We start from the raw sequence: 13,658 nt of genomic DNA, 5'->3' as shown, positions 1-13,658 counted from the left end.
ACCGATCCCAAAGGTCCAAAACTCCTGCAGCACTCCCAGGCAAGCAACCCCATTCCTTAGGCTCCCATGGGATCTCAGGGTCAGAGTAGAGGGTGGAGGGAAAAGGCTGGGGAAAATATCAGATACCCCAGGGCAGGATGGACTAGGGAGACCCGGTTGGATCAGTAGACATGTCCTTATGATGTGGGCAAGGCCATTTCCTTTGAGGAGCATTTCTCTTAACTCTAGGCCACTGCAGAGCCTCACGACCAAGAGCAGGGACTCTAGAACCGGGCTCTGCCCTTACCAGCGGTGTTACCTTGGGCAAATTACTTAGCCTCTCTGTACCTCGGGTTTCTCATCTCTAAAATGAGGATAATCATAGTACTGACTCATAGGCCTCTTACCAGGATTAAGTGAGTTATATAAAACACTTAATGACTGGCACATGGCAAACACAAGTGTTTATTAAATGACTTTTTTACATCTAATGGGCTGACTCCTCCATTCATTCTCCACACATTTGCTGATACATTGCCATGTGCCAGAAATGAAAAGACAGATTGCCTGACTGAAATAATGGCGGGCGTTATTGTGTGATGCCGGCACCCCACCCTCACCTCAGAATGGTCTTCCAAGTTGTGCCTGAGGCTGCAGGACTGCCCGGGAGGGTTTGGGGCACAGAGTCTGGGGGCTGCAGACTCCCTAGTGTGGACCCCAGGCTTGCTGTAAGCCCCTAGCAAGTTTCTTTCCTTGTTCAGTACACCTTTTCTCTTTTCCACAAAGTGAAGCAAGTGGTCCCCGCCCCTTCTGCAGCCCCATGCCTGGGCCAGAGAGGGGTGGACAAGTCAGGCTGGGCATCCAGAGCCCTTGCAGCCATTTCCTCCCCCACCTCCCCACCTTGCTCCTCAGAGGCCTTTGTGGTTTGAGCATAGAATCTCCAACAGGCTGCACAGGCCACCAGACAGGTGGCAAGGGCCTTGATTTGTCATTGTCCTCATAGGGCCTTAGGAAGCCCACAGAAACTGTCTTCAAAGCTGCACATTTGGGCCAGGTACAGTGGCTCACGCCTGTAATCCAAACACTTTGGGAGGCTGAAGTGGGCAGATCACCTGAGGTCGGGAATTGAAGACCTGCCTGGCCAACATGGTGAGACCTCATCTCTACTAAAAATGCACAAATTAGCCATGAGTGGTGGTGTGCACCTGTAGTCCCAGCTACTCAGGCGGCTGAGGCAAGAGAATTGCTTGAACCCCAGAGGTGGAGGTTGCAGTGAGCTGAGATGGCGCCACTGCACTCCAGTCTGGGTGACAGAGTGAGATTCCATCTCAAAAACAAACAAACAAAAATTCTGCACATTTGAACCTGCATGCATATTTGGCATTATAGAATTAGTGCTATTAATTTTAGGTTTAAGAATGTATTGTGGGCCAGGCGCAGTGCCTCACACCTGTAATCCCAGCACTTTCGGAGGCCGAGGCGGGTGGATCACGAGGTCAGGAGTTCAAGACCAGCCTGGCCAAGATGGTGAAACCCCATCTCTACTAAAAATACAAAAATTAGCCGGGCGTGGTGGCAGGCACCTGTAATCCTAGCTACTCGGGAGGTGGACGCAGAGAATTCCTTGAACCCGGGAGGCGGAGGTTGCAGTGAACCAAGATCAGGCCACTGCACTCCGACAGACCGAGACTCCGTCTCAAAAAAAAAAAAAAAAAAAAAAGTATTGTGTATATGTAGTTTTTAAAATCCTTACCTTTTAGAGATACAAAAATATTTATGAATAAAATGATATGACGCCTGGGTTTTGCCTCAAAACGATGGTGGGGGAGGAATGTAGATGAAATAAAATTGATTATGAGTTGCGGTTGCTGAGGAATCGGGGTCACGGGGGTTCATTGACCCTCCTATCAGATGGGGTCCAGAAGCCTCAGATCTGGGAGCTGGCTAGAAATGCAGACTCTCGGCTCCACCCCGGACCTACTGAGTCAGGATCCGTATTTTAATCAAATAAAATGCCCAGGGGATTCCTGAGCACACTCGAGTGTGAGAAGCGCTGGCTTGCTCTGTTCACTTCTTTCCTGCATGTTTGACATTTTCCATAATTAAGAGGTTGTGGGGTTTTGTTTTGCTTTCCTGTGTCTTCACAGTCACGAGGAGCTCTTCCTACGGAGACCAGGGCTGGAGGGAGCTGGGAAGCGCTGCCTCCCGGCTCCTGCCTCCTGCTTGGACCCACTAGCCCCGCCGCTGGCCGGCGCTCGGTCGGGAGGCACCGGGGTCCCGCAGGGCAGCCCTGACCCCGTGCCTGGGCCGCACCTGCAGCCGGGGCTCCGTCGGGCCGGGCGGAAGCGCGGGAGCGCAGGGCTGGGCAGGCCCAGGCGTGGCGGCCCCAGCGCACCTGGGCGAGCCGGCAGGTGGGAGCGTCGCGGCCCGGGGCCCCCGCCCTCGCTCGGGGGAGGAGCGGGCGGCGCGGGGCGGGCGCAGCGGGGGCCGGGGCGCTGGGAGCCCGTTGGGCCGCGAACGCAGCCGCCACGCCGGGGCCGCCGACATCGGGTGCCCGGGATGAGCCTCATCCGGAAAAAGGGATTCTACAAGCAGGACGTCAACAAGACCGCCTGGGAGCTGCCCAAGACCTACGTGTCCCCGACGCACGTCGGCAGCGGGGCCTATGGCGCGGTGTGGTGAGACCCCCGGGCCGCTGGGGGGCGGGGGGGGGGGCGCGGGGGGCGGCGGGGCTGGCGCCGTGCGCTCCCCTTTCCTCCCAGCCCGCCCTGGGCTGGCCCCTCGCCAGCGCCACCTTGACCGCGGACCTCAAGGCGCAGCGCCCTCCCCGGGGCCACTCAGCCGCCATCTCCCTTTTCTCACCGGGTGGCTGAGTGCGGTCTCTGTGGGTCGAATTGGGACTGGGCCTGGTTCTCCAGGACTATGCCCTTGCAAGATCCCGGAGTTCATCGGGCAGATCCTCACTGTTACAGACAAGTACACCGAGGCCCCAAGAGGGGGAGGTGGCTCGCCAAGTTGCAGAGAGAGTGAGACTCCTTCCTTGCTGTGGATCCCGTCGCAATGAGACGATTGCTACCCCTGGCGCTGTGCCCCTCTCTCAGCTCCTGCCTGACTTCCCACTCCCTGCTCTGCGTCCCGGGGCTCCCCCATATTCTAGGTGGTGGGCATCGTCCCCTCTCAGCCCAGCTGCCCAGTGGGAGGGGTCAGGGCGATCTGGGAGATACGGCCCAGGAGGAGAGCCTCGCCTGCTGACCTGCCTGTGCCCCACAGCTCGGCCATCGACAAGCGGTCAGGGGAGAAGGTGGCCATCAAGAAGCTGAGCCGGCCCTTTCAGTCCGAGATCTTCGCCAAGCGCGCCTACCGGGAGCTGCTGCTGCTGAAGCACATGCAGCATGAGAACGTAGGCGGTGGCTGCCCCGGGGAATGGGGCGGGGGCTGCCCTGGGGAGTCAGGGGCAGGCGCAGGCGGGGCCTCCGGTGTGGAGAGCTCGGGACAGTCTCCTCCCTGCTCCCCGATGGTGCCTCTCACCTCACTGTTGAAAGGAGGGGGTACTGGGACCTGCCCTGCCCACTTTCCAGGAAGGGGTCAAAGGGTATTTTTGGCAGGACACACTTTGTGAGGTACAGACTGTCTCATCCTACAGAGGAAATTGGCACAGGGGAACTTTGTAATTGGTTCCATGTCTGAGAACTTGTGGCTAGCTGGGACTAGAATCCTAGTTAGTGTTGTGTCCACGTGACCCTGATAACAACAATATACACATATTGAGCACTTCCTGTGTTCTAAGAGCTCTGCATACACTAACTTGTCTGGTCCTAATGATATATGAGTTCTATTGCCCCGTGTCACAGACAGGGAAACTAAAGCACAGCAAGTCTCACAGGTTAGATGGTTAGTCAGCAGCAGAGCTGGGGTTTCAATCTGGGCAGCGAGGCTCAGGGTCTAAGCACATGACCATCAGATTGGCTTGTCTGATAGAAGCAGCCAGGAAAACCAGGGGCCCAGCTCAGCTGGCAGGCAGGCTTTGCTGCAGGATACCTAGATTGGAGGGCAGACATTTCAAAGAATCATTTCAAAATGTTATGCACATTTTAAGCCCATCCTCCTCCAGCAAACCCCTCCCCTATTCCTCCAGCCAGGGTGATCTTGCCCTTGGCTCTGAACCAGCCCTGTGGCAGGCAAGGATGGATGTGGCTGGAGACCCAAGGTCGGGGCAGGGCATTTGCTGGCTGGAAAGCTCCTTCCCTGTTCCCTCCTTTTTCCCTTCCGCCCTCCCCTTATGCTTTCCTGCTGCCTGTGTGAGTTGAGAGTGGGTTTGCATTGCTTGCCCTGAACACCAGACTTGAAAGTAATGAGCACACCTCATTCTTCTCCCCACCTTCCCTTCTCCTCAGCCTGACTCTCTGTCATGATTTATTGCAAACTCCCTCCAAATCCAGGGGATTCCTCTAGGCCTCTGCCCTTTTTACTGCTTCCAAGAAGGTTGGAGACATGCCTTCTGCTGCGGGTGGTGTATTAGGAAAGGGTGGATGGCCCTGTGCATGGCCAGGGCCCAGGAGGAGGTGGGAGGAGAAGGAAATATCTGTCTAGCCCTCACAGGTGACTTTTTTCCCAGGTCATTGGGCTCCTGGATGTCTTCACCCCAGCCTCCTCCCTGCGCAACTTCCATGACTTGTGAGTCGGGCTGCACTGGGTTCTGGGGCATTTGCAGGCCTTACTTGCTGCCAGAGAGCAAGGTGGGGAGGGTCCAGGGTTTCTGTTCTGGGTGTGGTGGGGAGAAACTCCTTCCCTGGCAGTCCTGTGCCTTTGCCTGTCAAGGGTGATTCTCTCTGGAAAGATGCTTTTGGCCAAAGGCAGGCAGGAAGAGGCAGGAAGGACTCTGTGGGGTGCTTGCCTGGCAGGGGGAGGTCTGCACAGCTGCTTTGCTTTTTACCCAGTTTTAACACCATGAAGACACATCTGCCAGTCCTCACAGGGTTAGCACCAGCTCACCTTTCCTGGGGACACAGATGTGAGTCTGGACCTTGGAACTCTTTCTAGCACGAAGCACAGATTAAGAAGCCTTGGCTGCCTCTGGCTGATGGGGGTGTTTCATAGAATGGCAGAGAACCAGAACATTTAGTTGCAAAATGTATAGCTTTGCCCGTGCAGTGTCTGAATGAGACTGGACTATGTGGACAAGATGGAGAAGTCAGTGTGGTGTGTAGAGGCCAGCAGCTGGCTTGGTCAAGCTGAATCTGGATTGATCCTACAGGCAGCCTCAAGACCTGGGGATTTGAGCAGGGAGGTGATCTGTTCAGATGGGATTTGGGGGATGCACTCTGGCAGCACCAAGAAAGGAGTAGGAAGCAGCTCTGGGGCAGAGGGGAGAGCCTGAAGGTCAGTGTTAGTGATCTAAAGTAGAGGTGATGGGATGCCAAGAGCAGACTTGAGGCTGCATTTGGGAGGCAGGGCCAACACAATGTTCCGTCTGTTGGGGTGCAGTGGCTAAGTGAGGTGGCAGAGGTAGGGGGACGTGCAGGTTCTGCTTGGAATACAAGGTGGAGGAAGAGCAGATCTTGGGGGAAAGATAATGAACTCCATTTTGGACACTTTACTTTTAAAGAGACTGTGAACATTCCAATGTTTAATCACAGTTGCAAATAAATATGAACCTCAGCAGAGGAAAGTCTGGGCTAGGAATGTGGATTTGTGCTGGAATAATCACCGATGGATTATAGCTGACACCTGGGAACAGATAGTTATAGAATGCGGTAAGATAGTATTGATTCAGATATCAACATGAAAGAGAAGATCCGAGAGGATAAGCAGATGGAAGAAGCTGAGAGGGCCTGATCGGAGGCAGAGGAGAGTCAGCAAAGAATTGAGAGGGAGTTTCTTTCTTTCTTTTTTTTTTTGGAGATGGAGTCTAGGGCTCTGTTGCCCAGGCTGGAGTGCAGTGGCGTGATCTCGGCTCACTGTAAGCTCTGCCTCTCAGGTTCATGCCATTCTCCTGCCTCAGCCTCCCGAGTAGCTGGGACTATGAGTAGCTGGGACTACAGGCACCTGCCACCACGCCCGGCTAATTTTTTGTATTTTTAGTAGAGATGGGGTTTTACCGTGTTAGCCAGGATGGTCTTGATCTCCTGACCTCGTGATCCTCCTGCCTCGGCCTCCCAAAGTGCTGGGATTACAGGCGTGAGGCACCGCGCCTGGCCAGGAGTTTCAGACTTGGTGAAAAGTTAGGTCAGAAGAAAAGGGAGTCATGGTGTGTTTGTTGGGTGTTCACTGGTGATCTTGAGCTGAGCAGTCTGGCAGTAGGAGGGAAGCAGAAACCAGGTTATCTCAAGACTGGGAGTTAAGGCAGTGGAATCCAGGAATGTGGACCGCCCTTTCTAGAAGTTTGGTGGTGAGAGAGGGAGAAGGGGTGGTCAGTTGAAGGCGCAAAATCAAGGGAATGTGGTTCTAGCACAGAGAGGCTTCAGGAAGATTGTCGCCAAGATGAAAAAAACCAGTGCCCGAGTGGAGGGGAAAGACAGGAGGGGACTGGGCATGGAGAGGGCCCCAAGGGAGGTGTGTGGTCAGGCAGGAGAGGGCTGCCAAAATCCAGAGTCTCCTGGAGATGCCTCCAGCATGTCCTTTCAAAAATATATATATATTTTATAATTTTTAAGGTAATATTTATTTAAAAATTTTTAAAAATTATATTCTAGAGATAGGGCTGTGTTGCCCAGACTGGAGTGCAGTAGCACAAACACAGTTCAACCTGTAGGCTCAAGCCATCCTCCCGCCTCAGACCCCCAAGTAGGTGGGACTACAGATGCATGCCACCATGTCCAGCTTTTTGTTTTGTTTTTAAATTTTTATAGAGATGGTGTCTCACTATGTTACTCATCCTGATCTCGAAATCCTGACCTCAAGTGATCCTCCCACCTCAGCCTCTTGAGTAGCTGAGACTAAAGTAAAGGTGCATGCCACCACACCTGGCTATTTTTTTTTTTTTTTTTTTTTTCCTGAAAGATGGAGTTCAGGCCAGGCGCGGTGGCTCACGCCTGTAATCCCAGCACTTTGGGAAGCCAAGGCAGGCAGATCACCTGAGGTCAGGAGTTTGAGACCAGCCTGGCCAACATGACAAAACCTCGTCTCTACTAAGAATACAAAAATTAGCTGGGCATTCTGGTACGCACCTGTAGTTGTAGCTACTCAGGGAAGCTGAGGCAGGAGAATCGCTTGAACCTGGGAGGCGGAGGTTGCAGTGAGCCGAGATGGCACCACTGCACTCTAGCCTGGGCGACAGAGCGAGACTCCATCAGAAAGAAAGAGAGAGAGAGGGAGCGAGGGAGGGAGGGAAGAAGGAAGGGAGGGAGGGAGGGAGGGAGGGAGGAAGGAAGGAAGGGAGGAAGGGAGGGAGGGAGGGAGGGAGGGAGGGAAAAGATGGGGTCCCTATGTTGCTCAGGCTGGTCTCAAACTCCTCGCCTCAAGCGATTGTCCAGCCTCGTCTCCCAAAGCACTGGGATTGGAGGTATGAGCTATGCCCCCTGGCCTATTTTATAATTTTTATTATTTTTTGTCTTTGTCCTGGACTTTGCTGTTGCTACAACAGTTACATTTTGCTGGCCTTATCCTGTTGTGCAATTCCCTAAGAGGCTGCAGTAGCCTCCCCATGTCCCCCTTCCACCCTCCTGGAAACTGTTGTATTGTTTCCTTCTTGGAAAGGTGGACATATTATTTGTGGAGCCATCTCAGCTGGGCATGACCCTCTGAGGGATAAAATATTTGGACAGAAGCCAAAGGAAAGACTGGCAGATGTTTCTAACTCCTAGCTGTGGCTTTCCCTGGGGTGTGGAGGAGGGCAAGGAGAGAGTACCTTTGAAGAGTGGGAACACAGTTCCATGTGGCTTTCCTGAGCACGCTCCGACTGCAGCGCTTACTCTGAGCTCTGCCAGCTGGGCGGCCTGCCACAGGAAGGCTGGGAGCCAGGAGCCCAGAGGCCTGTGTGGTGATCTGGCTGGCTGAGGTGGGGTTGGTTTTTGCACACTGGAGGGTGTCTCTATGACCCCTGTTCTGCCCTGAGGCCCCTCCTCTGAGCACAGACCTGGGGCTGGGTGGGACCCAGCACTGTCCCAAGAAGCCCTCATGCCTTCCAGCTACCTGGTGATGCCCTTCATGCAGACGGATCTGCAGAAGATCATGGGGATGGAGTTCAGTGAGGAGAAGATCCAGTACCTGGTGTATCAGATGCTCAAAGGCCTTAAGGTGGGTGGGGAGTTGGAGGGTGGCAGAAGGGGTGCCTTGCTGTCGAGACCTGAGGTTTGGGGGAGGCTGGAGGGAGCACACTGTTACAGGTCGGAGGAGGTTTCTGAGCCAGCCTGAAGTGCCTGGTGTGGAAACTGGGCCATGGACTCACCCTTCTCTCTCCCACACACAGTACATCCACTCGGCTGGGGTCGTGCACAGGGTGAGTGCTTTCTCTGCCATGGTCTTCAGAGGCCCCTGTCCCATCCCTGGGTGTGGGGTTCTTTGGTAATCAAGGAATGGGAAAGGTGGAGGGAGAGGACACTTCCCAGAAGCCCAGAATGTGGAGTTTTCAGACCCAGCCACGGCCCAGGAAGGCCTGCTCCACAGAGTCGCTGTGTCCCAGGGGACTTCATGGGGAATTGCTGCGGACAAAGTGAGCCCTGAGCTGAGTGTTTTAGGCTTCAAGAATCAGGAACATTTTAGAGCTGGATGGGCCCCGAGAGAACACCTAGTCCCACCCTCATTTTACACATGAGGAAACTGAGGCCCAGAAGGGGAAGGGGCCTGGCTGAGGTCACACCCCTGGGTGGTGGTGGAGCTAGGACAAGCTCCATCTCTGCCTCAGCCTAGCATGCACTCCCTGTCCTCTCCCCAGGACCTGAAGCCAGGCAACCTAGCTGTGAACGAGGACTGTGAACTGAAGGTGAGTGGGCTGCAGGCTCAGCCCAGAGGCGGGATGGGCCCTCCCCCAGGGAAGCCCCTGGAAGCCGCTCCCAGAGCCTCCTCCTCTCAGCAAGTTCCTTTTCCATTTATCCCGAGCCATAGATCCTGGATTTTGGGCTGGCGCGGCATGCAGATGCCGAGATGACTGGCTACGTGGTGACCCGCTGGTACCGGGCCCCCGAGGTGATCCTCAGCTGGATGCACTACAACCAGACAGGTCAGTGGTCAGCGCCTGAGAGGGCAGTCCTGGGGCCATCTGGTCACTCGGTGCTGATTGACTGCCAGGCCCCAGTCAGACAGTCCAGGTGACACTCCCCCTCCCTCTGCAGTGGACATCTGGTCTGTGGGCTGTATCATGGCAGAGATGCTGACAGGGAAAACTCTGTTCAAGGGGAAAGATTGTATCCTTTGCTGGAAAAGCCAAATTCCATCTAGGGATTCCTTCCTTCAACAGACACTTTACTTAAACAACTGTCTTTTTTTTCTTAATGTGAGAGTGATGTATACTCCCTGTAAAACAATTTGTAAATGCAGATAAGGCTGGATGCGGTGGTTCACGCCTGTAATCCCAGCACTTTGGGAGGCCAAGGTGGGAGGATCATTTGAGCCCAGGAGTTTGAGACCGGAGGTGGCAATAGGGTGAGACCCCATCTCTAAAAAATTTTTTTAAATTAGCCAGACATGGGCCGGGTGCGGTGGCTCACGCCTGTAATCTCAGCACTTTGGGAGGCCAAGGCGGGCAGATCATCTGAGGTTAGGAGTTCAAGACCAGCCTGGCCAACGTGGTCAAATCCCAGCTACTCGGGAGGCCGAGGCAGGAGAATTGCTTGAATCCAGGAGGTGGAGGTTGCAGTGAGCCCAGATTATGCCACTGCACTCCAGCCTGGGTGACAGAGTAGACCCTGTCTCAAAAAAAAAAAAAAATATATATATATATATATATAGATAGATAGATAGATAGATAGATAAGCAAAATGATGAAAAATGGGTCACCTATAATTCTACCACCACGTGGAAAATACATTTTGGCACCGCACACATTAACTGAGTGACTGTGTGTGCAGGACAGGCCTTTGGTGAGAAGATGAGGAAACAGAAAAGAGTGACTTGGATGAAGGCTGAGAAGTCCACATGTATTTGTCCGGTAGGGAACCCCCTCAGCCTGGCATGTTGGAAAGCTCTCCAGAGCCCTGAGCCCTGAAGAATGAGCCTCTCCTGAGAGCAGGAGGTGGTTAGGCAGGGCTGGAGCCTGGACAATCAGTTGCCACGGTGCCCAGGTGAAGTGATGGTGGGGTTGTGGGAAGGGCAGTCTCAGACCCACCAGGAGAGCAAGGCTAAGCCTTAACCTGCCACCAAGACCTGGACCAGCTAACCCAGATCCTGAAAGTGACCGGGGTGCCAGGCACGGAGTTTGTGCAGAAGCTGAACGACAAAGCGGTGGGTGGTAAATGGGACCTAGCCTGGCCTGGGAGTGTGCTTGACTGACTGGGCCCAGTGGGCTGGAGGCTCACCCGCACCTTCCCGCAGCATCCTCCTACCCTGGGAAGCGCTCTTGTCTTCACCTCACCGTGGACCCGGACCTGAGCCTTCAGCCCTGCTCTGAGGCTTTTCTGAAATCCCTGCTCTACATGCTGAGGCCAGAGCCCTAAGGGGTTTGATGCTTTTCTGTCTTCCAGGCCAAATCCTACATCCAGTCCCTGCCACAGACCCCCAAGAAGGATTTCACTCAGCTCTTCCCGCGGGCCAGCCCCCAGGGTGAGTCTCATAGCTCGCTCCCCAGGGGCCTCTCAGTGTATCCCCAAGGGCGGGCTCTCCCGCCCCGGAGTGAGGCTCATGGCTCTGCCCCTGCAGCTGTGGACCTGCTGGAGAAGATGCTGGAGCTAGATGTGGACAAGCGCCTGACAGCCGCGCAGGCCCTCACCCATCCCTTCTTTGAACCCTTCCGGGACCCTGAGGAAGAGACGGAGGCCCAACAGCCATTTGATGATTCCTTAGAACACGAGAAACTCACAGTGGATGAATGGAAGCGTAAGAGCTGGGGCCTCGGGCTTCCTCGCCTCCACCTGCAGCCTCTCCTCCTTGCTTCCTCCATCTTTATGCCTGGCCTCTGCCAGCCCTACCTGCCACCTAAGGCTCCTGCCCCCTCCTTCTTGGTGGGCATTGTCTCCTAGGTGCTTCTTTCTCCTTGAGCTGACTTCGCCCTCCATGCTCTCTCTGAAGGGAGGTGGACTTTCTCGCCTCAGCACCTCCTTACCCACCTTAAACCATGCTGCCTTTCTCAGAGCACATCTACAAGGAGATTGTGAACTTCAGCCCCATTGCCCGGAAGGACTCACGGCGCCGGAGTGGCATGAAACTGTAGGGACTCATCTCACATGGCACCGCTGGCCAGACACTGCCCAAGGACCAGTATTTATTTGTCACTACCAAACTCAGCCCTTCTTGGAATACAGCCTTTCAAGCAGAGGACAGAAGGGTCCTTCTCCTTATGTGGGGAATGGGCCTAGTAGATGCAGAGTTCAAAGATGTTGGTTGGGAGAAACTAGCTCTGATCCTAATGGGCCATGTTAAACTGCCCATCTGGAGAACTGCCTGCAGGTGGGGACCTTTCCTTCCCACTGGAGTGGGGCTGAGAGGGCGCTGAGCCAGGCCAGGGGCCTATGGCAGTGATGCTGCATTGGTTTCCTAGGGATGCTCTTAACGAATTACCACAAATTGAGTAGCTTGAAACAGCAGAACTTGATTCCCTCACAGTTCTGGAGGCTGGAAATCTGGGATGGAGGTGTTGGCAGGGCTGTGGTCCCTTTGAAGGCTCTGGGTAAGAATCCTTCCTTGGTTCTTTTTAGCTCGTGGTGGCAGTGGGCAGTCCGTGGCATTCCCCGGTTTAGTGCTGCATCACTCCAGTCTCTGTCTTTTCTGTTCTCTCCTCTTTTAACAACAGTCATTGGATTTAGGGCCCACCCTAATCCTGTATGATCTTATCTTGATCCTTATTAATTACACCTGCAAATACTCTATTTCCAAATAAAGTCATATTCTTAGGTTCCAGGTGAACATGAATTCCAGGGGGAAATGATTCAACTCACTACAGATAGCTGGGAGGGAGGGGCCCCTTCCTGGGCCCTGTGCTGAGGCCTTGTGCTCTGTGAAGGAACCAAATGTGTTTGGCTGCTAAATTAAGGGAGTTGCGGAGAGAGCTGCAGCTGGTGCGATTGCATTCAGGTTATTTTGGGTGAGTGATAAGCAATCAAGATATGAAACAACAGCAGGCTTGGAGACTGCGAGCTGCACAGGCAGAAATGGGCTCTTGCCTGGCTTGATGGCAAACCGTTCTGCTCCCTTTGGGAGATGGCACAGCTCTCCAGAGCTTTGACCTGACAGTGGCTAGAACCTCTGTTTTTATCTGAGAAACGAATTTCCATGTGCACAAGCTATCAGGGCACAGTGGGTCTCAAATTTCCTTGTGCACCAGGGGAATTGTTAAAATGCAGATTCCTGGGCCCCATCCCAGGGCTTGTGACTCAGCAGGTCTGGAGTTGAGACCTTAGAATGTGCATTTGAATGAGGACCTCTCGCCCTGACCCAAGCCTAGTGATTCTGATGGATATCAGACATTTAGTGGATTTCAGTCATACTTGATTTGTTGGGAGGCCTAAATCAACCTACAGCAGAAGACTGGGGGGCTTCAGATGGAGCTTCACACTCATCTTACAGGTGTTAAAACTGAGGCTCAGACAACTTTTTGTTTGTTTGCTTGTTTGAGACAGGGTCTGGCTGTGTCACCCAGGCTGGAGTGCAGTGGCACAATTACAGCTTACTGCAACCTCAACCTCTTGGGCTCAAGCCATCCTCCCACCTCAGCTTCTTAAGTAGCTGGGACTACAGGTATATGCCACCCAGGTGCACCAGGACTACAGGTGGCTAATTAAAACATTTTTTTCTTTTTTGTATAGGCAGGGTTTCTCTATGTTGCCCAGGCTGGTCTTGAACTTCTGGATTCAAGTGATCCTCCCATTTTGGCCTCCCAAAGTGCTGGGATTATAGGCATGAGCCACCCTGCAAGCCCAGACAGCATTTTTTTTTTTTTTTTTTTTTTTTTTTTGAGAGGGAGTCTCGCTCTGTCACCCAGGCTGGGGTGCAGTGGCCGGATCTCAGCTCACTGCAAGCTCCGCCTCCCGGGTTTACGCCATTCTCCTGCCTCAGCCTCCCGAGTAGCTGGGACTACAGGCGCCCGCCACCTCGCCCGGCTAGTTGTTTTTTGTATTTTTTAGTAGAGATGGGGTTTCACCTTGTTAGCCAGGATGGTCTCGATCTCCTGACCTCGTGATCCGCCCGTCTCGGCCTCCCAAAGTGCTGGGATTACAGGCTTGAGCCACCGCGCCCGGCCCAGACAGCATTTTTAAGGCCTTGAAACTCTTCTGTATGATACTGTAATGGTGGATACATATTGTGCATTTGTTACAATCTGTAGGACTGGATAACACAGAGTGAACCCTCAAGTAAACTATGGACTTCAGTTAATAATAATGTATCAGTATTGGTTCATAAATTGTAACAATTGTGCCACACTAATGCAAGATGTTACTCATCAGGAAAACTGGGGAGAGAGGCGGGAAGTACATGGGAACCTCTGTACTTTTTGCCAACCTAAAACTGCTCTAAAAAATAAACAACAGGGCCAGGGGCAGTAGCTCACGCCTGTACTCCCAGCACTTTGGGAGGCTGAGGCGGGCGGATCA

The 13,658-nt window shown here is 53.7% G+C and overlaps 1 protein-coding gene across 4 annotated transcripts; it reads left to right on the top strand.

Annotated features, from left to right (window-relative positions):
• Window positions 1-2,122: 2,122 nt before the first annotated feature.
• On the top strand, window positions 2,123-11,973 carry MAPK13 (mitogen-activated protein kinase 13). Of its 4 annotated transcripts, XM_015136243.3 has the most exons (13): window positions 2,123-2,263; window positions 2,438-2,657; window positions 3,250-3,379; window positions 4,595-4,653; window positions 8,106-8,214; window positions 8,387-8,416; window positions 8,852-8,899; window positions 9,022-9,136; window positions 9,249-9,320; window positions 10,277-10,356; window positions 10,596-10,674; window positions 10,771-10,947; window positions 11,202-11,973. In XM_015136243.3, the coding sequence occupies exons 2-13, from the start codon at window positions 2,539-2,541 to the stop codon at window positions 11,279-11,281; spliced, it is 1,098 nt and encodes a 365-aa protein (XP_014991729.2). In that variant the 5' UTR covers window positions 2,123-2,263; window positions 2,438-2,538; the 3' UTR covers window positions 11,282-11,973. The 4 variants fall into 4 exon arrangements, with proteins under 4 accessions (XP_014991729.2, XP_077856414.1, XP_014991726.3 ...); XM_015136240.3 differs by lacking the exons at window positions 2,123-2,263; window positions 2,438-2,657 and adding an exon at window positions 2,673-3,005; XM_078000289.1 differs by lacking the exons at window positions 2,123-2,263; window positions 2,438-2,657 and adding an exon at window positions 2,673-3,005 and having other exon boundaries at window positions 11,091-11,973.
• Window positions 11,974-13,658: the final 1,685 nt, after the last annotated feature.

Source organism: Macaca mulatta, chromosome 4 (assembly GCF_049350105.2).
Source record: "Macaca mulatta isolate MMU2019108-1 chromosome 4, T2T-MMU8v2.0, whole genome shotgun sequence".
NCBI lineage: Eukaryota > Metazoa > Chordata > Mammalia > Primates > Cercopithecidae > Macaca > Macaca mulatta.
Note: the sequence above shows the minus strand (reverse complement) of the source record. Positions and strands in the feature narration are given on the sequence as shown.

Excerpts from the sequence above, each read along its gene's own strand:
- MAPK13 (XM_015136243.3), top strand. The coding sequence starts at position 2,539 with ATGAGCCTCATCCGGAAAAAGGGATTCTACAAGCAGGACGTCAACAAG. Across the intron at positions 3,380-4,594 it reads AGCACATGCAGCATGAGAAC|GTCATTGGGCTCCTGGATGT; the intron begins GTAGGCGGTGGC and ends CTTTTTTCCCAG. Across the intron at positions 10,357-10,595 it reads AGAAGCTGAACGACAAAGCG|GCCAAATCCTACATCCAGTC; the intron begins GTGGGTGGTAAA and ends TCTGTCTTCCAG.